Source organism: Notamacropus eugenii, chromosome 5, assembly GCF_028372415.1.
Source record: "Notamacropus eugenii isolate mMacEug1 chromosome 5, mMacEug1.pri_v2, whole genome shotgun sequence".
Lineage (NCBI taxonomy): Eukaryota > Metazoa > Chordata > Mammalia > Diprotodontia > Macropodidae > Notamacropus > Notamacropus eugenii.
In genome coordinates this window covers 124427378-124452048 of record NC_092876.1, presented here as the reverse complement: position 1 = coordinate 124452048, position 24671 = coordinate 124427378, and the positions used below count along the sequence as shown (strand labels likewise).

The 24671-nt window shown below is 40.5% G+C and overlaps 1 protein-coding gene across 6 annotated transcripts in view; it reads right to left on the bottom strand.

The window, feature by feature from the left end:
• The window catches only part of TENM4 (teneurin transmembrane protein 4), a 1206236-nt gene that overhangs the window by 208673 nt on the left and 972892 nt on the right, over nt 1–24671 (bottom strand). For all 6 annotated transcript variants that reach the window (XM_072610720.1, XM_072610721.1, XM_072610718.1 and 3 more), the window contains one exon: nt 4777–4878. In XM_072610720.1, the coding sequence (XP_072466821.1) occupies nt 4777–4878 (102 nt within the window). The remainder of the gene's footprint in view (nt 1–4776; nt 4879–24671) is intronic.

The window sequence follows — 24671 nt, the reverse complement described above, 5'->3', positions numbered from 1 at the left end:
TGCATCTTACTTGAGGCTACCTTCCGACAAGGAAGAGTGAGCACCCTGGAGAGGGCACAGGAGTCAGGAAGACTGGGTTCTAGCCCTGGCTCAGCCATAGACTGGATGCATGACTGTGGTCAAGTCATCTCACCTCTAGGAGCCTCAATTTCCTCTTTTGTCAAATGGGCATCATAAAACTTACTGTCCCCACCTCACATGGCTTTTACTTGACAGAATATGTTGTCAGCAGTGGAGCACTCCTAGAGGGAAGGTGAGCCATTTTTTTATACTCTTACCTCGTCTGCCTCACAATTTGTTCTTCTGCTTTTTCATGCCTACCTCCTCTGCAAAGAGGCTGTGAACCCGAGGGAATACTACCTTAGTGCTTTATTATCTGATCCCTTTTCTCTACTTCAAAGTACTTATTCAGGCACTCAACGTGTCATCCTTTTAACTACCACATCCCATAGCCCCTTTCTATGTCTCTCCAATAGTATACCTTTCACTCTCCCTACTAGGTCTCCTCCCTTTAGGAAATAGGCACCTCTTGCTCCAAAGCCCAGCTGACTTCCTGGGCATTTTAATTCAGTCGTGATTTCCCAGATATTTATTAAGCTTATACATTGTCCAAGACACTGTCCTTGGCATTGGAGACATAACAATGAACAAACAGCATAGTTCCTATCCTAAAGGAATCAATAATCTGATGGGGACAGGATGGAGCGGGAAGGAGGTAGGGCGAGGGAGAAGCCGAAATTCTAAACATGATCACAAATAATTCTGATCCTAGAGAGAGTAGATCAAGCAATCACTCAACCAATACTTATTAGGCTCCTGCTGTGTGCCAGACAAAAGTACAAAATGACACCATCCCCGTCCTTAAAGAATGTACACTTTAATGAGGACAGCAAGTGTGTGTATGTGTATGCATGTGTACACACGCAAATCTGTATTGTACATGCACGTATATATGCAAAGAGGCATTACATGTGTGTGTATATACATATGTACACAGCCACATATAGTATGTCATGTGTATGCCTGCATATACACATGGATCTATATGCATGTATGTGCTGTGTACATACATCTATAGAAATATACACACACCCAGGTTATAATTAACAATCTGTGTGATAGGAGGCATGACACTTTGTTTTCCTTATCTGGAAAACGGGGAGAAGGGCAGTACCTATCTCCCAGGGTTGTTGTAAGGCCCGAATGAGATAATGTTAATAAAGCACTTATCGACTCTTAAAGTGCTACACGAAAGCTATGGAATGCTAGTGAATCAAATGAATGGTGATCATCACCATCCTCCCATAAGTGCAGTGGGAACAATAGTGGCTCTGCATTTAAGAGAACTGGGCTCAAATTCCACCTTGGGTGTGCATCACCTTAGTGAAATCAGAGGGTTGGATCAGATAGGCTCCAAGGTCTCTCTCTCGAGATCAAATCTAAGAAAGACCAAATCTCTCAGCCTCAGGTTCCTTTTCTGTAAAGTGGGGGTAATCATACTTGACAACTAATTATTTCCGAGGGTTACACCTGAAAGTCCTATATTAATAGGAGATGTTTGCATCATTATTAGCGTTTCTCCATCACACCAAGCCTTCAGCAGTGCCTGCTCCACCAGCTCCTTCCCCTTTCCCTTCCCTTCACTCTTCCATGCAAATATCATACATCATTTCCCCTTGAAAGAGGAGCTGTACCCAACTCAGCTCTTTAGCACATTATCCTTCTATTCTACTTCTTACTCCAAAGGGTTTTGTGATCATCTGGATAGAGGACACTATATAAAAATAAATGATATTGCACTGTGCTCAGAGTGCCCACTATTCTTGCCTTGATACAATAAGGCCATTTTATACAGGACTCTTAACTTTAAGTACATATGGGATGAGACAGTAATTCTTGTCATAAGGAATGACTCCTCTCCACTGCCCACATATCCTTCCTCCTCCCTCCAGCCCTCCCCAACCTTCCTCTTTTAAGCACTCACAGCTGGTAATGACATTGCTTCCCCAGGCCGGCCTGCCCAGGCATCTCTGAAAGCCTGTTTGAGACCATGGGAATATTAACCCATGTTTGAGGGTTCACCTCATCCAAGGCTCCTTGCTTTATAGAAGATGAAACTGAGGCCTAAGAACGGGAAGTTATCCACTCAATGCCACACAAGGAAGGAATGGTGGAGTGTGCTAGAGCTCAGGCTGCCTGACTCCATGTCCATCCCACTTCAGCTCTTTTGGCTTTAGTTTCTTTCTCTATAAAACAGATGGGGTGCAGCAAGGTACTCTAGTGGATAGATAGCGCACTGGTCCTGGGGTCAGGCGGACTTGAGTTCAAATCTTGCCTCTGACACTTACAAGCTGTGTAATCCTGAGCAAGTCACTTAACCATGCCTGCCTCAATTTCCTCATCTGTAAAATGAGCTGAAGGAGGAAATGGTGAACCACTCTAGTATCTTTGCCAATAAAATCCCAAATGGAGTCATGAAGAGTCAGACATGACTGAAAAAGTGACTAAATAACTTAAGGTTTCCAAAGCTTTTCACAAATATCATCTCATTTTATCCTCACAATGACCCTAGAAAGTAAGGGCTATTACTAATTCTTATTATTATTATTAATATTGTCCCCATTTTATAGATGAAGAAACTGAGGAAGACAGTAATTACTTGTCTTGCCCAGACTCACGCAGCTGGTAAGTATTCAAGGCAGAATTTGAACACGAGTCATGCTGACTTCAAGTTCAGTACTCTATCCACTGTGCTACCTCACTGCCCAGGGAAGGGGAGATATTAATACAGGGAAGCCACTGATACAGATGCAGCTTAAGGCAATATTGTGTAGTGGAAGGCTCAATGGCCTTGGAATTCAACTTGTCTTGACCTGAGGGGCTGTGGGACTTTGGACAAATCATCTGACTTTTTTAGCCTCAGTTTCCTCATCATGTTTGTACCACCTACCTCAGAGGACTCTTTGAGGAAAAGTGCTTCATGCCCTGCAAAAATTCACCCTAAGAATGTGCATGAGCTGTTCTGATAATGTATTTATCATCTGCAATATATTAGAGAAAATTCACTTTTGTAAAGCATCAGGGAGTAGCGGGGCTGGGAAGGGATGGGTTATGCAAAAAAAACCCCAAAACAACAACTTCTGTCCTGGCCCCATCTGTCATTTTTTCAATCGAGTGAGCTCAAGTTGTCATATAACCAGTGAATAATGGGGCCCGCTGGCTCTGAAAATAGGGAGCAGACAGGCCCACAGGCTTTTTCTCTACAAGGACAGAGAATAATCACCATGAGCTGTTAAGACCATACCAAGAGAGAGAGGAACTCTTAGGCTTCCTGACAAAAGCCCATCACTTGGCACATGATCAGTAAACTGTATGCAGCATGTTAGAATGCGGCAGCTTTTCAAGGGGTATCCCCTAGTTCACAGGAAATCCAAAGTTGATTCACTCACCTACTTATGGATGACCCTAAGCCCTAGTGATCTGACCCAAGCAATATGCCCCATACATGCTCTGCTTTGTCCTTTGACATTGCCACTATTCTAAGGTTCTCAACAACTCAATCTCTCTGTGTGTACATCCATCTACCCATCTATTCATCCACCCAGCTATCATTAACTCTGTCCATCTGTCTGTCTGTCTGTCTATCTATCTATCTATCTATCTATCTATCTATCTATCTATCTATTTATCTATCTGTCTGTCTATCTCTATTGCTAACTCTATGTATTAGCTCTATTTGTCTGTCTATCTGTTAACTCTGTCTGCCTGCCTATCTTTCTATCTCTCTATCTATTAACTCTATCTCCTTATCTATCTCTATAGGCAGCTAGATGGTGCAGTGAATAAAGCACCAGGCCTGGAGTCCAGCAGACATGAGTTCAAAGCCAGCCTCAGACATTTATTAGTTGTGTTACTCTGGGCAAGTCACTTAACCTCTATTTGCCTTAGCTCATCTGTAAAATGGGGACACATTGGAGAAGGAAACGTCAAACCACTCTAGTACCGTTGCCAAGAAAACACCATGGACAAATCCACGGGGTTACAAAGAGTCAACAGAAGAATTTACATACATGTGCATGTATATAAATAGAGATGTGAATACACATTAGCACATATGCAATATATATATACACACATACACACACATGTGTGCTTATGCTTGTATATGTATACATATTCAGTCAGTCGCTCAGTCATTTACTTATTAATCAGGATCAGCAAAACAATGAGTCCTGAGGCCACCCCTTGTATACTCCCACTTTTCCAATTGAGGGTGAAGGAAGAAGAAAATAAAATTTTTGTTAAGTGAAAAAAAATAAAGCTTTTTAAAAATAGTCCAAAGTGTTCAAATGGAGAAAGTTAGAGCTGGGAACTCAGAAAAGGAATTGTTCAGAATCCTTCACTTTATAGAAGGAGAAACTGAGGCAATGAAGGACTTGGTCCTCCCCATTCCCAGTCTGAAACTCTTTCTCTACCACCAGGTCTGTTAACTAAAGCTGTGGGCAATATAGAGGTTTGGCAAGGCACTGTGATAAGTGTTTTACAAATAGTATCTCATTTAACCCAAATAGAGTAGGCATTTGGGACCTTTTTGAAACAAGATGCACAAGACCAATAGATTTTATTTCCACTGTAGAGTCTCAAAGTGGCATAAGGTCATTTTGTCCCCAAAGTCACAGGGGCAGGTGGGAACTTCTAGTACTTTTCCCCCACAAAACTAGAGTTGGTTCCTGCTTGGGGGCATGTGAGAACAGACAAAATATATCCAGTCCTTACCTCTGCCGCAGTCTGGACCCAAGAAACCAAGAAAACAATGGCAGGTCCCAGAAACACAATCTCCATTCCCATAGCAGTTGCTTGGACAATTGTCCACAGATTCTGCAGGAAAGAAAAGGAAAAAGGAATCATCATAAACAAAATCAGAGGAAAGCTCATAGCCAATCAAAAGATGCTAAAGTTTCCAAAGTAGACCCCCAGAGTTCATTCTCCACATTTTCAAAAGAACTCTAGAACCTGGAAAGGATGGGTGGTTTCCTGCAGTTCATACAGAAAGTCTTGGCAGAGACTCCAAGTCTCTTTGCTCTTCTGTTCCACTGCTCCTGCTGTGGAACAAGCTTTATGATGCTACGCTCTCCAATCCTTGGTAAAGTAGTCATTCAATAGACCTAATATTTATTGTTATAAAAATTATTTATCACTACTATTACCATTACAGGTGTACCTTGATTTAGGAAATAGATGTCCTCGAAAAGTGTATATAAATCTGTTTCTCATCCAGATCTCATTTTAAAAGCAATGGGAATTTTATTTAAGTAAAAGAAAGTTTTTACAAAGTAAATAATTCCACCATTGATCATTCTGTATATCTGATTTTCATAAGCTGAGTATGCTTGTAAATAATGTTTAGTTTTTACAGCTGTTCCCTGAATCACAGAATCTTGGAAGGACCTTAAAGGTCATCTAATCTGATCTTCCATCCGATGAAAGAATGCCCTTTCTAGCTTCCATGACAGGGGCTACATAGTCTTTCTTTGGCTATCTCTAAGGAAGGAAACTTACTAGAGCATCATGGGTCAGTTCTGAGGAGTTGGAAGCTTTTTTGTATGTGAGATAGAAACCTGACCCTGCTGCTTCTTGTTCTACCTGTTGGGAACCTATAGAAACATGGACCCTGTTCATGCGACTCTTATTAGAAACTTAACAATGTAGTTATGGCAAAAGCAATTTGGTTTCAAAGGATGTGAAGTTATTCTGCATAGTTTACTCCTATGATGCTTGTTGGGGGCAGGGTAAGTTGTATGGCTGCTACCATAGTTCAAGCCCTCATCATCTTTGACCTGGATTGATAGGAGTTTTCCAATTGATCTCTCCCCTCCTCAGTCTATCCTCCACACAGCTGTCAAACTGATATTCTTCAAACACAGGTGTTGCTCAAGAAATTCTAGTGATTCCCAATTACCTCTAGGATAGAATACAAATTCCTGTTATCACTCAACACTCTTCATCATCTGGCCCTAGACTACCCTTCCAGACTTATGGTCTCTTACTCACATACCCCATTTTCTAGCCAAAGTGGGCTGCTTGCTTGTTCCTCGTGTCTTTGCATAGACTGTCTGTCCCCTGGGACATTGCCTTCAAGGCTCGAAAATATGCTTTTTCCAACTTGAGGGCGATTCCGATTCCTCGCTAAGGTCCTCCAACGCTGCCCATCTCCTTCAATTCATTTTGCATATATTTGTATTTATGTCTTTGCGTTCATGTTTTTCCCCCCAATTAAAATGTGAGTGGAATTGAGACTGTTTGCATATCTATTCTATTTCTAGAACTTGCACAAAGCCTAGCAAGCATGCAGCTTTTGAAATGAACCAATGAAGAGTTTAGGATGAGTCTTATTCATCTCTCTAAGAGTTCACAAGCATCCTTCATATTTTGCAGTAGATTAATAAACGTTGGGTGAGTGAATGAATAAATAAATAATTCAGAATCATCTTTTAGGAGCCCATTTGATAGCTATTTAAAATGAATCAGATCTCAATGGAGAGAGGATTCCAACTTGGGTGGGGGAGTGGTGGACTGAAGGGTTGAAGTGGATGACTTCTGAGGTCTCTTTCACTAGGAGAAGCTGAAATTCTAATTCTTTACTCATGCCAAACAACAAGATGCCCTCAATTATGACTGAGGTCACGTTAAAACATTTTGCCTGTTTCCAACTTGTTTTCTGTTCTTCAAACTGCAGTTGCTTTACGAGAAGGAGCGCTTCTAGATCTGTTCCGATAGGAATTACAATTTCAGATCTTTATGAATAATTGATTCTCCTAATTGGGAACATGGTTGTAATCTAGTGCATGTGCTAGGGGAGCTGGTAGACTTGGAGGAATGATTTTGATTTTGGCTTCTCTTCTGAAATGGGGGTTGGAAAAGGGAGAAAAAACCCTTTGCAAAACTTTTCTTTCATAAAATTTTGAATGTCACTTGACTGGTTTCTTAGCTTATGGATGGAATGTGTGGCAGTAGTGTGGGGTATGAATTAAGATTCTGTTCTAAATAAGAAAGACCATGTACAAGGAAAGGAAACTCAATATCAGAGGTAGTAAAAGGGCTATTAGATATATTTTTTTAAAAGTAATATCCAGAGTAGAAGAGATTTAAGATGAAAAAGAAAAAAAAGACCATCAGAAGGAGAAATATTAGAGTTTACTACCTTAGAATGGAGAATTTTAGAAGAGAGAAAACAGAATTTCAGTGCTAAAAAGGTTTTACCTCACACCAAACATTACAGCAAGGGTGACAAAGGGTGAAAATGGTCATTGTGGAAGGGGCTGTGAGAAAACAGGCAGGCTGATGTACTGCTGACAGAGCCATGGTGTGCTCCAGATCTTCTGAGACATGATTTGGAATAAAACCAGAATAATCACTAAACTTTATATATCCTTTGACCCAATGATACCACTTCCATACTTATTATACTCTAAGGAGGTCAAAGACAGAAGGAAATGTCCAGGAGATACAAAAATATTTACAGTAGTCCTTCATGTGGAAGCAAAAGTTTGGAATGAACAAGAGTATCCATTAATTGGGGGATAAAAGAACAAACTGTGGTGTGTGACTGTAATGGAATATTATTGTACCACAAGAAATGAGGAAGGTGGAGCATTAGAGTACTTGGGGAAGGCCTGCATGAACGAGGACAGAAAGAAGTAAGCGGGAACAGAAGAATGATTTGTATGGTAAACGCAATAACACGAAGGACAATCATAGGAAAGGATTTTGGTTGTTATTTATTGTTGAGTCATTCCAGTCATGTCCAACTCTCCATGACCCCATTTGGGGTTTTCTTGGCAAAGATACTGGAATGGTTTAACATTTCCTTCCCTGGTTGATTTTATAGATGAGGAAACTGAGGCAAACAGGGTTAAGTGACTTGCTCAGGGTCACACAACTAGTTAGTGTCAGAAGCTGGATTTGAACTCAGGTCCTCGCGATTCCAGAGTAGATACTTTTATCCACTGTCAATACCATGACCAATTACAGCTTTAGCAGACCGATTGTGAAACCTGGCTCCTGCTTCTGGGTAGACAAGAGACTGCGTGTATGAGGGGAATGGGCCCTGGAGGAACTTGAGCAACGTGCCAATGTGTTTTGCATAAGTGGGAGAGATGAAGGGTTCCACTGGAGTATGGATGAATTGGGAGTCATGGGGAAGTGACAGATATGTTTAAAAAAAACACCCAATGACATTTAAAAATGATATTAAAAAAGAAAAGGCCTTAGAACACAGAAGGTCTGAACACATAAACATTAGCATGTCTTTTTTTCCCTTCACAGCTCCTCCAACATAATATAGAAGGTGGTGGGACCTTAGAAGGTAAAATGTTTAAAGCCAGAATGGATCTAGGAGCAGGTAGGTGGTGCAATGGGTAGCATCCTAGGCTTAGAGTCTGGAAGACTTGAGTTCAAATCTATCCTGGGACATTTGCTAGCTGTGTAACTCTGGGCAAGGTGATTAACCTATTTGCCTCAGTTGCCTCATCTGTGAAATGGGGATAATAATAGAACGTAGTTCCCAAGATAGTAGTGAAAATCAAATGAGATAATAATGTAAAGTGCCTAGTATAGTGCCTGGCACATAGGAAGTGCTACATACAGTTTAGCTATCATTATTATTGTCATTATTAGCACCTCAAAATGTAGAATAATTGAATATGGAGCTTATGAGGAGGCAGTATGGTATAATGAAAAAACTAACTGGGAGTTGAGAGGCCTGAATTCTTGATCTTTTCCTTCTACTAACTTGGATAGGTCTACTAATTTAAAAATACAAATAATTTCCTTTCTCTCAGCCTGTTTCCTTATCTCTAAAATTCAGTTAAACTAGATGACCTCTGAGGTTCCTTGCAGCTCGATCACTGAGGACTCTAGAATCCTGTAACCAGAAAAGACTTGAGAATATAAATGATTAGATCTATAATGGGCTTAGAGATCCCCTAGTTGAGCCCCATTATTTTCATTAAACTGAGGCCCAAAGTGTCCTAGCACTTCTCCAAAGTCATAATGCTGGTAAGTGCCTGAGGCGGGATTTGAATTTAGGTATTCCTGACTCCAGCTCCAGCACTTTACTCAGTATGTACCGGAATTCAATGATGGTCATCTATTTTTCACTGTAAAGATGGATTGTTCTTCGTAACCACCTGATGTCAATCCTGCCTACGCTCTCTGTGTCCACTGAGTTAACACTTGGTGGAGGGGGTATGGCATGGTGGTACCTTTAGTTATGAGAATAACTCGACTCTTCCAATGGATTCTCTTCATCCAGGCTAGTTTTACCCCTTCACAACTAGCTTAGCATTAGACCATCAGAACCACTGAATCTTCAATTAGACAAGAGCTCAGATGTCTCCAGACCACTTCACAAGTGAATAGAAATCCCATCTCCAACACGTGTGGTCATCCAGTTTATACTTGAAGATTCTTGAGAGGTCAGAGCCCTGGGGTTCACTTTTCATCTCTGTCACTGAATGTGTGTGTGACTTTGGGCCAGGGCCTTCATCTCTCTAAGCCTTTAAAATAAGGGTAGTAGATCAGATTACCTTTGGGGTCCTTTCAGCACTGAATAGATAATCCTGTGATCCCCTTTGTGGAAAGAAGTCTTTGTGTACGACATGGATACTTAGTAGTATGCTGGACAATTCATCTTCTCTCCCATGTTTATTTTTAGGGAACATTGTACTGGTCTGAATATATGCTACTTCAAAATACAGTCTATTTCCTACTTAAAATGAAATCATTTTGAAGGGGAAAAAAAAGGATGTATCTGGAGGTTGGGTGGAATGAAGGCTAGAGTGCTGAGCCTGGAGTTAGGAAGACCTGAATTTAAATGAAGCCTTAGATACTTAATAGCTGAGTGACTCTGGGCAAGTCACTGGACTAGACATCAGGAAATGAGGGTTCTATTACATGTTATGATGCTAGAGATAGAAGGGATTGCCAACCACTTTCCTTCAAAAGACCTTCATTGTTCTCTCTACTATCTTCCTCAATTTTCTCAACTGCAAAAAGGGAATGATAACAACACTTACCTCACAAGATTGTCATAAGGCTCAAATGACATAAAGCACTTAACCTGGTACCCAGCACACAGTAGGTGTTTAATAAATGCTTATTCCATTCCCCCACACCAAGACACACTCAAAAACAATGGTACACACAAGTAACTAAAAATATACAAAGCATTAAATGTGAAAGTTCTTCCTATTTAAATAGAGATCTAATTCATGTTTTATCATCTCTGTTCTCTGGAATGTTCAGCACTTTCAAAGGCATTTACAACTTTCCAATCTTTCCAAAATAAGTAATCTTTACTACCATCCAGTGATAAGGGGGAGCTCACATGCTACACTCAGGGGTCTTATCCAAGTGAGATTTAGAAAGAAAATGAGCACCACAGTTGGACAAATGTAATATTTTCTCCACCCTGCCTTACAGAAAGCTTTAAGCAGGATGAATTAAATCTTTCCTGTTTGGGTTTGGTTCCCACACAAAGAGAAGACTGCCCATCTAGAAGCTTCTCTGTGCTCTGAAAGCACCAGGGATGGACACTGAATGGTTCAGGTCTTACTCTGGTTGCACCTGGTATACTGTGGGAACATGGACATTATATTTTGTTCTGGAGGAATTCCTTACCATCTACAAAACCCAGAATATTAGAGCACAAAAGGATTCTAGAACACAGAGTAGCAAACATGGGACATAGCGTTTCAGATCTGGGAAAGGATCTCAGGACACAGAACACTGAATGCTGGAGCTTAGGACATGGAACATAAACATGGAAAAGGACTTTAAAACATAGACTATTAGGAGTTAGGATATAGAGTGACAATAAGAAGGGACCTTTTGTTTTACTTATTTTTTTCCTCATTTTATAGTAGAAAGAACAATAGGTTCAACTGAAGGAAAGTGATGGACGATCCCTTTATCTCTAGCTGCACAGAATGTAATAACAGAACTCAGATCTCCTGACTTCTCGTTCAGTGATTTTTCCATAACAGTGCCCTGCCTCACATGTGGGAGAACCACATCTTCTGTTTCCTAAAAACAAGGCAAGCAACACTCCATTCCACTTAGCCCCAGTACATTTAACAGATAAGAATATAGCCTTTACTTGGTGTGTACTATTCGGAGAGTGTCACAATTTTTTGGGGGGTGCGGAATGGAGATAATTTGTAGCAATTCTTTTTATCACAACAACTTATAAATGCCCTCTTTTTAAAAGTTAAATAAATATGGCTGGTTTAATTCATATCAACGGATACTCATGACAAGACCACATCAATGGGGGCTCATGAGCTATGACATCAGAAAGATATCTAACAGTACAGCAGTTTAGATAGTATATCCAGATTATGTACAATCTAAATAAATTAGAACAAGATATAACTCAGCCTAATGAAACTAAATGAATAAAGGCGGTTAGCTGCTGTATATATTTTACAAGAAAAGTACGGAAACTCCCCATGGAAAAGGATAACAAGATAAACAGATAGCTTTCTTGATGTACTGAAGAGAAGGTGACTGGTGAAATCTTCGTTCCAGGGAGAACCACTGTCAAAACAAATTAAACCTGTGATCTCCCAGACACAGGAACATGAGCGGGGCCAGGTCAACATCTGAAAGAAGTTTTCTCCCTCTGTACTACAGATTGGCATTGGGTCAGTGCCAGAGAAACACTCTTGCTGCTGCGACACGTACCGTTCCTCCGCTCCCCCACCCCTCTTCTGGAATACCTGACTCTTTCTTCTCAATGGCTAGGTTTCAAAAATTTCTAGTTTGAAATATTCTAGGTCAACATACTGCTGAAACATGACCAGAGGGTGATAACAAAACCAACCTTTTCCTTTATGTTTTTGTCTCACTTTTTATCTATTATCTCATTTGATTCACATAACCATTCTATGACTTAGGCAGGGTACATATTATCGCTCCCATTTTACAGATAAGGAAAGAGGCTCAAATGGATCGAATGACTTGTTCGAGGTTACACAGCTAATAAATGGCAGAGCCAAAATTCAAACTAAGTTCTGACTCCAAACACCGTCTCTTCCTGGAGACTCGATTTCTACTATTACTGAAAAACCTGCCATCTGTTTTCAATCAAAGACCAAACTCTTGTAACAACCTAAGACTGGCCTAAAGGCCAAAGAGCTACATTCTTCCCTTATTCATATTAAGTCTTTGCTCTTCCCTAATTGTTTCCTCTGTACAGATTCTGTTGCTTTAAAATTAAAATTCAATGAATATTAAGCACCAATTTTGCACAAGGTAGTATGTGTTCAGGGTACTTTTAAGACTTTTAAATTTTATTTATTGGGGTAAGTAGGTAAGCACAATGAATAGAAGTCTGGGCATGGAAGGGGAGGGATGCTTCAAGTGGAGAAGTGAGGAGAGGGCATTCTAGTATTTAGGGTATAGTGGTGTGATAAGTGGCACAATGAAAGGAAAGGGGATGCCACCTTCCATTCATGGGAGCTAATATTAATAATCAGAATTCATATTTATAAAGCCATTTAAGGCTTATCCTGACTTATTAATGAGTAAGAAAGTTCCAGGGTCAGGACTCTCTCCAATCTCTCTTGACTCTACACACAGTGTCCACTACCTCACAAGGTCCTTCAATCACATCTTATCTTCTTGACTTAAACTTTTTTGGGAGAAAGGGTAGTTTTATGGTTTGCTCCAACTTTCTGTCTCCTCCTCTGTGTTCTCAGATAATTGAGATGACAAGGATTGTGCAATCATTTATTTGTCTTATGGAAACTGAAGACCATGCACAGAAGGAATAGTTACGTTGGAGAATGAAAGCCCCAATCACTGTCTTCAAGTTTCTGAAGGGCTACCATGGGTTCGGATATGTTCTCCTCATCCACAGAGGACAGAATTGTAAATGATGCTCAAAGAGGCAGAGGGATCAGTATTGCCTCAAGGTTATTCCCTAACAATTACTTAGGGCTGCCCAAAGGTAGCACTGAGCTGCCCGGGGAGGTAGGAGGGATAGGTCTCAATGTCACTCTTCAAACAGAGGTGGGAGGACCACTACTTGGGAATGCTGCTCGTATGAGATGCCTCCTCAGGCACATCTTGGATTAAGGGCTTCTGAAGTCTCTTCCACCCAAGACTGGGATGCCGGAAGTCACGGCAACAGATTTGACAAAGGACAAATGAACTGAGAGGAGAACATGAGTTTCTGCTTTCTGCTCCTAGCTTCCAAAACTAACCATTTCTTTCCTTAGCATCTATGATAACTAGGAATAACAATGTGAGTGGGAGCCCATTGTTAGCTGTGATTTGGCTGTTCTCGAGAGGATGATGCCCAAACACAACTGACATGGATTCTCATGAGCACATGAGACAATGGTGGATGTGACTCACATAGTGAGAACTTTGTGATGATAAATTAACAAGTACCCTTGCTTTGGGGGCACTATTGGTTTCTGCAACTGTGGAAACAGTTTGCCTTCTCGTACCCCACCTGCTACATGAACTCAGAAACCTGGTTCTAACCTTACTGTCTTTCTCCAACAAAGCAGCTGGCAGGAATCATTCTTATCTTTGGCAGACTAGATGGCATAACCAATAAATTACATCGTGTATGTAAAAAGCTCTAAGCTTCTGCTTAGAGCTCAGAGTTTCCGGTTGTTGTTTTTAAAGACTTTGTTAAACATCAGCATAAACTACAAGGTTGTTTTAAACCTTAAAGTTCTCTTTTAAACTAAAAGATTTCTCTATTAAGAGACAACAGGGTTGAAAAGATCAGGTCATGCTTTAGGTCCAAGTTCTTCTACTAATCTGGGTGACTTCTAGAAAGTCACATCCCTTCTCATCCTCTCAATTTCCTCTTTTTTTTTTTTTTTTAAGTAAGAGAATTTGATGAGATGGTTTTTAAAGACCTTTCCTGCTCTGACTTTTTATGCACTTAAGTTTCTAGCACTAAGTTAAGATTTCTTCCATTCCTGTTTTAATACTTAATACTTTATATTTTAACACTTAATACCTTAATAATTAATGGATTCATGACCTTAAAAAAATGTAGATGCTTCTGCTACAGGCTCATATAACTAACAATGATGATGATGATAAAAAGCTAGCATCTATGCAGTGCTTTAAGGTTCGTAAAGTGCTTTATAAATATTATTTCATTTGATTCTTAAGCAACTCAGGGAAGTAGGTGCTATTGTTATCCCCATTTTACAGAGGAAGAAAGTGAAGTAGATATTAAATGACTTGCTCAGGGTCACAGAGCTTATAATAGTCTGAAGGTGGATTTGAATAGGGCAGCAAAGTGGCACAGTGGATACAGTGCTGGGACAGGACTCAGGAAGACCCGAGTTCAAATCTGGCCTCAGACACTTACAAGCTGTGTCACTGTGGGCAAGTCACTTCACCCTGTGTGTCTCCATTTCTTCATCTGTAAAATGAACTGGAGAAGGAAATGGAAAACCACTCCAGTATCTTTGCCAAGAAAACTCCAAACAGAGTATATGAAGAGTCAGACATGAATGAAAAACCACTGAAAAACAACCACAAAGATAGCACTTTGAGGTTTGCAAAGACTTCTGCCTATTTTATCTCATTTGATTCTTATAACAACCTGAGGTAGGTGCTATTATTTTTCTGACTTTATAGAAGAGGAAACTGAGGCAGAGTGAACTTTGTTCAAATACTTTCTTAGATACTGTTTTGTTGTGGTTCAGTGGTTTTTCAGTTGTGTCTGACTCTTTGTGATCCCATTTGGAGTTTTTAGTTAATTAATTAAATTAATGTTTTTGTTCAACTGACAGAAAGGGATTTTTGAATACAGGATGTCATAACTGAAAGGGACCTTTGAGATCATGTAATTCAACTTCATCTTGTCATAGGCAAGGAGACTGAGGCCCACAGAGGGTACACGGTTACTCAAGTGAGTAGAGGTGAGCCCAGAATCCAGCTTCTTCCAAGAGTTCTCTGACTTCAAAATTATGTGCCTCTCTAAACAAAATGAATCTAGATAACTATTTAATAAATCAGGTTTAGGAAAACTCAACTCTGTTCTTACACCCAATGAGCCTAATTTTGTGAAGCTGATTCTGTGATGACACACAGACAAGGTATGAATTGAAGCCTGCTCCTCAGAGGCCAGAAACTTGCTAATTTTTACTTTTCATTTTTTGAGCCTCATCAACATACTCAAGGTTGCACAAACCATCCAGGAAGACAAGGTTCAGTCCCTTTCTTCATTAAAAAAGTGGATTATTTTTCTTTCCTTAGTTTTTGTCAGAACAGGAAAAGAATAAATGTAAGGAGCTTAGATACTTCCAGGATGACCTCTTTCCCATGTACTATGTCCTAGCAGAGGTCTTACAAGAAAACTCTCTTTGTAATCACTCATTCATTGAACAAACATTGTCTAAGCACCTCCTGTGTACACAGCATTACAATAATTACTGGGGAAAATACATTCCTCCCTGGCCATCATACTACCACATACATGTTGTATTTTCTTATTAGAATGTAAGTTTCTTGAAGGCAGGCACTATATTGTTTTCTTGTACCTGTACCCCCAGCTTAGCACCGTGTCCATTACCCAGTAAGTGCTTAATAAATGAGTTTTCATTCACTCATTTCCTATTTGTTCATCCCACTGATCTTCCTGTCTATAGATATCCCCATATCTGTTGATTGAATCTCATACAGCAGGATCTAGAGGCCATGCATCACTGGGGTGGAGCCATGTTGTCTGATGAGGAGGAGTCAGACTCTTAGTGACCTGCCATCCAAGGTCCTTCACAATCTAATAACACCCTCTTTTTCTAGTCTGATCTTACTATGCTTCTCCATGTACTCTGAAATTCAGTCAATGTAGACTGTCCCCTACTCCTGACATACAAACATGCATGTAACCTCCCATTTCACTGTTCCCTGTCCCTTTAGTTAGCTTTAAGTTCTAGCTTTATCTTTTATCCCACTGGCTGGCACTGTGCCTGGCACACAGCAGGTGCTCAATAAGTGTTTGCTGATCAACTGATTGATCACCACCACTGCTAGGACTGTGTTTCCCCTTCATACTTTCTTGTTGAATTTCCATCATTCTTTAATGTCTAATTAAAATCCCACTTTCTCTAAGAAGCCTTTCCCAAACCATCCTCAGTCTCCACCACCTTTATAATAACTTTGCCATTAAGGCTGACTATATTTTCTTTCTAATACACTTCTCAAAAATTACACATATTATAGTTGTCTGTCTGTCATCTAGTCCTACTAGCCAATAAGTTCCATGTGTTAGGAATTTTATCTTTTTTTAAGCATGTCTCACCACCTTTCACTTTGGGCTTTATATTTCTAATGTCCAGCCTAGCACCCTGTGCAACTAGGTAATTAATACAAGTTTGATGAATAAATGGATGAATTCAGGAATCAGCATCTCCACTGTGCAGATGAAGAAACTGAGAGAGGTAGAGTTACTTGCCCTGGGCAGTACAGGAAACAAATATCAGAGCTGAGATTCGACCCTGGTGACCAGACCCCAAATCTGCAAAGTCCTGTCTGTCACATGCAATATTACAATGTTGCCTCCTCCCTAAAGGCTACCAGGAGCATGTTATTGTTACCTACCATAATGAGATTTTGTAGGGCCAAACATGCCTTGGCAAGAGCTGTCACTGTGACCCCCCAAGGAATTATGTACGTGAATCACATTTACACGGATGTAACCAGATAAAATGTATGAGTGACCCAGACAAATCGCCAGACTTGTGGATTTTCCTTTCCAGTAATTACACTGGACGTTGGTTTCCCCAGCACAGAACCTGTAGTGGAATCTTTTCCTTATTTATCTATTAGGTTACATTGAACTTAATAACTTGGGCTTATCTATATCTTTGGGCCATGGGCCAAGGTGGTTGCCTGCATGGCACTGATCCTATTAGAGGCTATGGAAATGTAATTATATGTTCAAGTTAAATATTTTATAGCCAGCTATTGTCACTAAGAGCGATCACTCCTGAGACATTTCTGTGCAAACTGTCTAAGGACAAAGAAAGAGCTTTCTAGCAAGCTAGCAAGCGGTTGGGGAGCAGTTACTTCACCGACAGTTAATAAGCACCAATATTAGTTTACTTAGGTTGTCAAATGTCTTGGTCCCCTCTCGTACCCGAGAGGCCTGCAAAACATTCACCTGGACACCCTGTCACCAGTCTGGGTTGAGTCGGGGTTGTCAGGGCTGAGAATCAGGGGCTCACCCATAAGCCAAGATCTAACTTTCTAAGATTTGGAAGGGACCTTAAAAGTCATTACAGAAGAGGAAACTGAGGCCTAAAGAGCATAATAACCAAATAATTATAATAATAGTTTTGAGGTTTATAGAATTCCATACACGTTATCTCATTTGATTTTCACAACAATCCAAGGAGATGGATATTATTATCCCCTTCTGCAAATGAGGAAACTGAGTTACAGACGGGTTAAGTGACTTTCAGACAATTACATAGCCAGAAGGTATCTAAGACTCATCTTCCTTAGTTCAAATCTGGTGTCAGACACTTACTAGCTATGTGACCCTGGGCAAGTCACTTAACCTTGTTTGCCTCAGTTTCCTCATCTGCAAAATGAGCTGGAGAAGGAAATGGTAAACGACTCCAATGTCTTTGCCAAGAAAATCCTAAATGGGGTCACAGCAAGTTGGACATGACCGAAAAAAACCCTACTAAACAACAAAAATGTGTCTAGGAAAGGATATGAACAAAGGTCTTCCTGACTCCAAGTCCAGCACTCTACCCATTGCACTCACTACCTAGCAGCAGCTAGAGAAACCTAAGGTCACCCAGCTGGTAGGTATGGACCAGGCAGAGATGTGGATAAAAACTTAGGTTTGTGGGTTTTTTTTTTAATTTCAAATTTCAAGTCCACTGCTCTTGTCACTAAACCACACTGCCTGAAAGACTTAGAAAGAGAGGTGACCAAGTGTGACTGTCACTTGAATGAATGGTACCGGTAAACAAAATAATGATGAAATGGTGTTGGAGTTACACAGGACCTTGGACCAACCTGTGCTGGAATGAACTATATTACCTGGGGCAAGTCATTTAAGCTCAGTTCTCTTTCTGCAAAATGAAGATAATAATGCTTTCCTTGCACATATATGATGCTTAATAATGTTTACTGAATTGAATCATCAACTGCCTTGGGTTGTTATGAGGATTATGTGTAGGCAAAGTGTGGTTTGCAAACATAAAGCTGCAGCAGCATGAGTCAATATGAACAGTGCTGGAAAATCATCCCTCTGTCAGCCAAGGAAAATACAGTCCCTTGGTGACCCACCAGCGTGGTGGGGGGAGCCACCCCCCAGGACGGAGTTCTGGCTCTGCCACTTACCAGGTGCAACACTGTGAACAAGGAAATCTCCCTGGGCCTCACTTTCTTCAGTAAAATGGGAATAATAATATTTCTCTATAAGCTGTTGTGAGGATGGAATAAGATGGTGAATGTATGGTGCTCCAGTAAACCCTGAAACCTTCTGCAGATGTACAGTGATGGTGTTACCTCCTGTCTCCTTCCTCTGGAAAGATGCGAAAGGCTCATGAAAGGCTCATTAACTACTAAATGCTAATCCTATGGAGATTTCTCCCAGCCCTGCTCTTCACTGTTTATACTGTATTACATATGGCTTGTTTCATTCTAGTCCAAGGCTTCCACACCCAGCAGCTGGACATGAGCATGTCTTGACAGTATCAAGGAAACTCAGGCTTCTGTTGTTTTTTCCCTCTGAGTACCCTCTCATAGACCCCACTAATGTAAGGTGGATGTCCATGTTGTCAGGATTACTAGATGGCTCACTGGATTCTGAATTTTTGGGAGGCATCGTGTATGTGCGTGTGCGTATGTGTGTGTGTGTGTGTATGCACGCGCGCGCGTGTGTGTGTATGTGTACAAAATTAATTTGTGATCACTGAGTGAGCTTCTTTTCTTCCCAGGCTCCTGGGAAGACTAATATGTAGAAAAAGAAAACTAAATGGAGATAGGCAAACAGGCTAGAGAATTCTGACAACTTTCTTTACCCATCAAAGAGAAAGGTTATCATTACACTGTTTCTTCTGTCCTTTTCCCCATCGCTTTTCTCTTTTACTCTCCAGGGCTAAGACAAAGAACCACAACAGAACTCTCTGAAAGGCAGTTATACCTCATAGAATAATAGAATCATGGGTTTAGGGCTTAATGAGACCCCAAATCATCTAATCCAATCTTGTCATTTTACAGATGAAGAAATTGAGATCCTAAGAGGCCAGGTGACTAGTCTAAGGTCACATAGGGCATAAGTGGTAGAACTGGGATTTGAACTCAAGTCCTTGGAATCCCAAAGCAAGAGGCTTTAGAATATATAAAATTAGAACCCAGAATATTAGACTGCAGGAAAATTAGTACCTAGAATATTCTAAAACTGTACATGGAAATGTAAAGCTGGAAGAGACCTTAGAACACAGAAGGGTTCTAGCTGGAAGGGGTAGGGGGCTAAGAATGTAACATGTCAGGGCTAGAAAGGCCTTTAACATACAGAATGTTAGAATAAAGAATATAGACTACTAGAGCTGGGAGGAATCTTAGAACACAGACTATAAAAGATTACCTAGTGAATGAGTTATGAAATAAAGAAAAACTATCTACATATACACAAACAATGCATATATGTATATTTGTGTGTATGTATATATATATATATATATATATATATACATACACACACACACACATATATATGTATACACCATACAACAAGGGCATTTCCATACTGACCGTAGGCTACTGGTGAAGTAATGGTTAAGTCTGGGTGATTTAAGTAAGCAGAGTTAAGCAGAAGAGGTAAAATTTCAATACGATCTTTCTACTGGCTATTTGCAGCTTTCATTTTAAAATATTGTTGTAGGGTAGGCTGAAAGGTCCCTAAAAAGATGTCTGGGGATTGTCTCTGGGTTTCAATTATCCACCTTGTCCTTATCTCCCATTACAATGGATACTCAAGACTTGAATACAATTACCTATCTTGACAGGGTAAAATGAAAGCTTACTTAGCATCCCCAGCATATGATCACAGGTTATATAATTTGTCCCTGGCCTGGTAAAAAGGGCATCAATGTTGAAAAGGCCTGAGGAAAAAGTATAATTATCATGATAATTGCTAGACTGAACCCCGGTCTCTGCCAGGCAGCCTTCTCCATCTCCTCTCCCTAGACACAAATGATCTGCCCTCTTTGGAATTCTAGGTTCCTAGTGCTAGAAAGGGCTTCCAAATTAGCTGATCTTGTAACCTCATGTAACAGATGTGAATGCTGAGTTTCTAGGGAAATGTAACAAAGGCAGTGAGAGACAGAATTTAGGACTTTCCCTTTTGATATAACATGATGTCCTCTCTTCCATACTGTCGGTCAATTGTTTCAGTCCAACTCTTTGTGAACCCATTTCAGTTTTTCTTGGTAAAGATACTGGAGTGGTTTGCCATTTCCCTCTCCAGCTCATTTTACAGATGAGGAAACTAAGGCTTGCCTTAGTGTGTTAAGTGACTTGCCTAAAGCTAAATGTCAAAGAGCAGACCAGGGGTGAATGGTGACTGTAAACCCTCAATTCAGGGCCCTTTCTTGGAAATGCTGCCCTCCCCCCACCAAGCTTGGAATGACACCAAGTCTCCCTCTTAACCCTAACCAGCAGACACCTCATAAATGCTTCTTGGGTTTCCTGGGATGCGATAATTATCTTTAACTTTAACCCAATAAACCTTAGCTTTCACTTCCCTCATTGCCCCAGGGACATTGCTCTGTTTGGTAACAATTCTGAACTTGATAAGAGGTTGGGTTAACTAAGGAGAGAAAGCAACTGCTTTTCATCAGGAGGTAGGCATTCAGAAATGATGAGATGCCTCCCATTAAAGTAGTTATCACTTCTCTGAAAACTTAGGAGGAAGTCAGAGAAACATGGAAAGATCTGCATGAATTGATGCAAACTGATAATGACAGAACCAAAATGGTGTACACAATGATTGTGTGAATATAGAGCACCCCAAAAGTCTTACAGCAGTCTTAGCTCTAATAGAAAATGCAGGGAGTCCCAGAAATCTTAGTGAAGTCTTAAGTTCTAATAGCCAATACAGGGTATCCCCAAAGTTTTAGAAGCTTTAATAGCAAATAGAGGGTGTCCCAAAAGCCTTAGAACAACTTTAAGCTCTAATAGAGTATATAGAGGTATCCTCAAAGTCTTACAACAGCTTTAAGCTTTGATAGCAAATAGTGTCCCAAAAGTATTACTGTAGTCTTAAACTCTAATAGCCAATATTGGGTGTCCCGAAAGTCTTTGTGCAGACTTCAGCTCTAACAGCTGCCCCAGATACAAGCTATGTGACACCTGGGCAGGTCACTTCATCTCTCTATCTCACTTCAACTCCTCTGTAAACCAAGGATTAAATAATAGCACCTACCTTGTAGGACTGTTCTGAGGACCAAATGGACAAACTCTGGAAAACACTTTGCAAACTTGAAAATCCTACAAATGTTATGGAGTCTCATGAACATATGTTTATATGTGAACATGTTATCACCTACAACAGTATAAGCCCCATGGATGGAATTAACCTTTATCCCTAGGGCCTGGCCCATGGCGATTAACAATGCTTATTGATTGACTGAATGAAGAACCTCAACTGAATGAATGGGAGGATGGACTCTGTTTTTCAAGAAACACCAAGGAGTCATTCCAGGTATTATTTTTCGACTCAGGTCTTTGTTTTCTTCCAGTCTGGTATTCTTTCTATTGGATCTCTACCGATTCAGGTCCTAAGCCCCTTTATATAACCCTTGTCTCCAAGAATTACTTTGGTTGAAAAATTCATTGGCCTGTAGTCAACCTAGCCCTCTGCTCTCTCTTCCCCAAGGTGAGCTTGCCTCTGGCAAGGTCCATTCTCTAAGTCTTCCTAGCTGGGTAGGACCTGCTAAAGTTGGAGCTCTGCAAGCACAGGTGTTTAGAACCTTGGATCCCCTCCATGATGCTGAGTTTCTTGGAGGTTACTAGACAAAACGGAAGTAAATAACCTCCTTCCCTGAGCATTTGATTCAATTCAATTAGCATTTATTGAATGAGCATGTGCTCAAGGGATAAGAAACAATCCATTTATTTATTTGGAATGTTAGTTCATTCATTCATCCATTCATTCATCTTTTCTTCCAACAAAGATTAACCAGCTTTCCCTGAGGAATGCTCAGGTACTCCTACCAGACCGTCCCTTCCTTTGAGCTAGTCCAGTTCCTCAACTTATCTTCTATTTACTTATCTGTTTTACTTATATCCTTTCCAGTGGACTGCAAACTCCTTGAGAAGAAGAACTGCTCTTTTTCTTTTGTATGCACATAGTAGGTCACAAATGTGTTGAATTAAATTTAATTAAATGCCTACTGTGTGCATAGAATCTAGTATAAACCTCATTGTCAGGATAACCTGGATTTAAGTCCAACCTATGTCAGGTACTGTCTGAATCACCTTGGACAAGTCCTCTCAGTATTTCTCACTATGACTTCTCTCCTTCCCTACCCCTTACTCCAATCCCTGGAACTGTGGGAAAGCTGCTAAACTGCCACAGATAGAGGGAGTTTCCTTACTAGAAATTCCCTAGGCCAAGGAAATTGTGGAACTAATTTAGAATAATGTTGAGCATTATTAAGGCATCAAGCTTGGAAAGAATGACCAAGGAAATCAGGATCTGATTAGGTGCCATTACTAATCATGCTCCTCAACAATGAGATGAAGTGGGTCATTCTCTAGACTTGGAATCAGTCAACCTGAGTTCAAATCCTAGCTCTGACACTTATGAGATGAATGGTCTAGGGAAAAATCACTTTCCTTCTCTAGTACTCAGTTTCCTCCTGCATGAAATAGAGAGAACAACACTTATATTAGCGTCCTCCAGGGGGCTGCTGGGTTGTTTTCCTAAACTGGAAAAGCTTTAGCTATGGGCTCTAGTGGAATGATCATTCCTTCCCCGGTTCAGAGAGTATTCTATGGAAATCAGCTTTGTGACCAGGGTAAGGTCCAATGCTTCCACCAACCCAACACAGTCTGTCTAATGAATAATTTGCACTTTTTGGCTTGGGGAACCTTGGATGGTGCTTTGTAGAAAATGGAGCCCTGGAACTCTATTTGTTTTAGTGCAGACGGCCTGTGCTCCCTTTGCCAAAACATACAGACTCCTCTGCACTCATGCATTTACTCTTTTGCACTGTGGCACCATTGGAAATAAAAATCAGACTGTCATGTAATAGGAAACAAACTGTGCTTACATTAGCTGAGAGTCTGGGACAGACTTCGATAACTGCAGGAAGGAGTGAGTCCTGAAACTAAAACCATATGTACAGAGGTTCTTGGCTTAAAGCAGCTTTTTTTCCCTTTTCCTTCTCTACTGCCCTTCCTATAATAAGAAGAGCCTTGTCACCAAGGAAAGAAAACCCTCTCTGCTGCAGAAACCATAAGAAGCACACCCAGCGACTTCAAATTAACTCAAATATGGTAGGCCCTAAAGATAAAGTAATTTCCACAATCAATAAACCTTTTGTGCAGGCCCAGAGAATAAGTTTGCCACAAAGTCCTACATGTATGAGTTAAGGGGACTGAGAGATTGTAAGGCTCCTACTGACTTAGGCCACAGTCAAGAAGAAGGGATTGACATATTAGGTTCTAGTGAGGCAAAAAGAATATTGGTCTTAGAGTCAAGAGATCTATGGCCATGTCCTAGTTCTGATATCTGGTAGGTGTGAGACAGTCGGGTCATTTATTTCACTTCTTGACCTCAGTTTCTTCTTCTGTAAATTTCATCAATCAGGTAACAAGCATTTATTAAGTGCCTCCTGTGGGGAAGGGACAGCCAAGTAGGTCAATGGATAGAGCACTGGGTCTGGGGTCAAGAACACCTGAGCTCAAATCTTAGATGCTTACTAGGTGTGTGACCCTGGGAAAGTCACATAACCCTTATTTGCCTCAGTTCTCCATCTGTAAAATGGGAACACACTGGAAAAGGAAATGGCAAACCACTCTATTATCTTTGCCAAGAAAACCCCATGAACTTTGTCTACTCAGGTACAGTTGGAATTAACTGAACAAGAACAACAAATGGGATAGGCAGTTCTGGAAATACAAAGACAAAAGGGAAACCTCAACAAGTTTACAATTTAATGGAGGAAATGGGTGCATATAGATAATATAGTGAATATATGGAAAATAACTACTGGGTAGTATGAGAAGGAGCTGTAAGATTGGGAAAGAGTTCATGCAAAATGTGGAGGGTGAGGAGGTCTGGAATACACTTTGTTAACTCTAAACAAGAGAGTAAAGTCATTTTCCCCCTAGAGATTAGTTCTTTGGAGCTGCATGAGGATTAAACTCTGAGAAGGTATTCTACAAATATCTACAGATAATAATAACTAACACTTAAGAGCACTTTAAAGTAGGTAAGGGACTTTAAAAGTAGACGGACAGACACAGAGACCTTCAATCTCCCTACTACTTGGACTCCTGGCTCTCACTCCACATATTCAACCCCCTGACAAATTTTGTCTCCTACTTTTATCTCTCACATATGCCCACTCGTAGAACCACTACCCTAATTTAGGCATTCA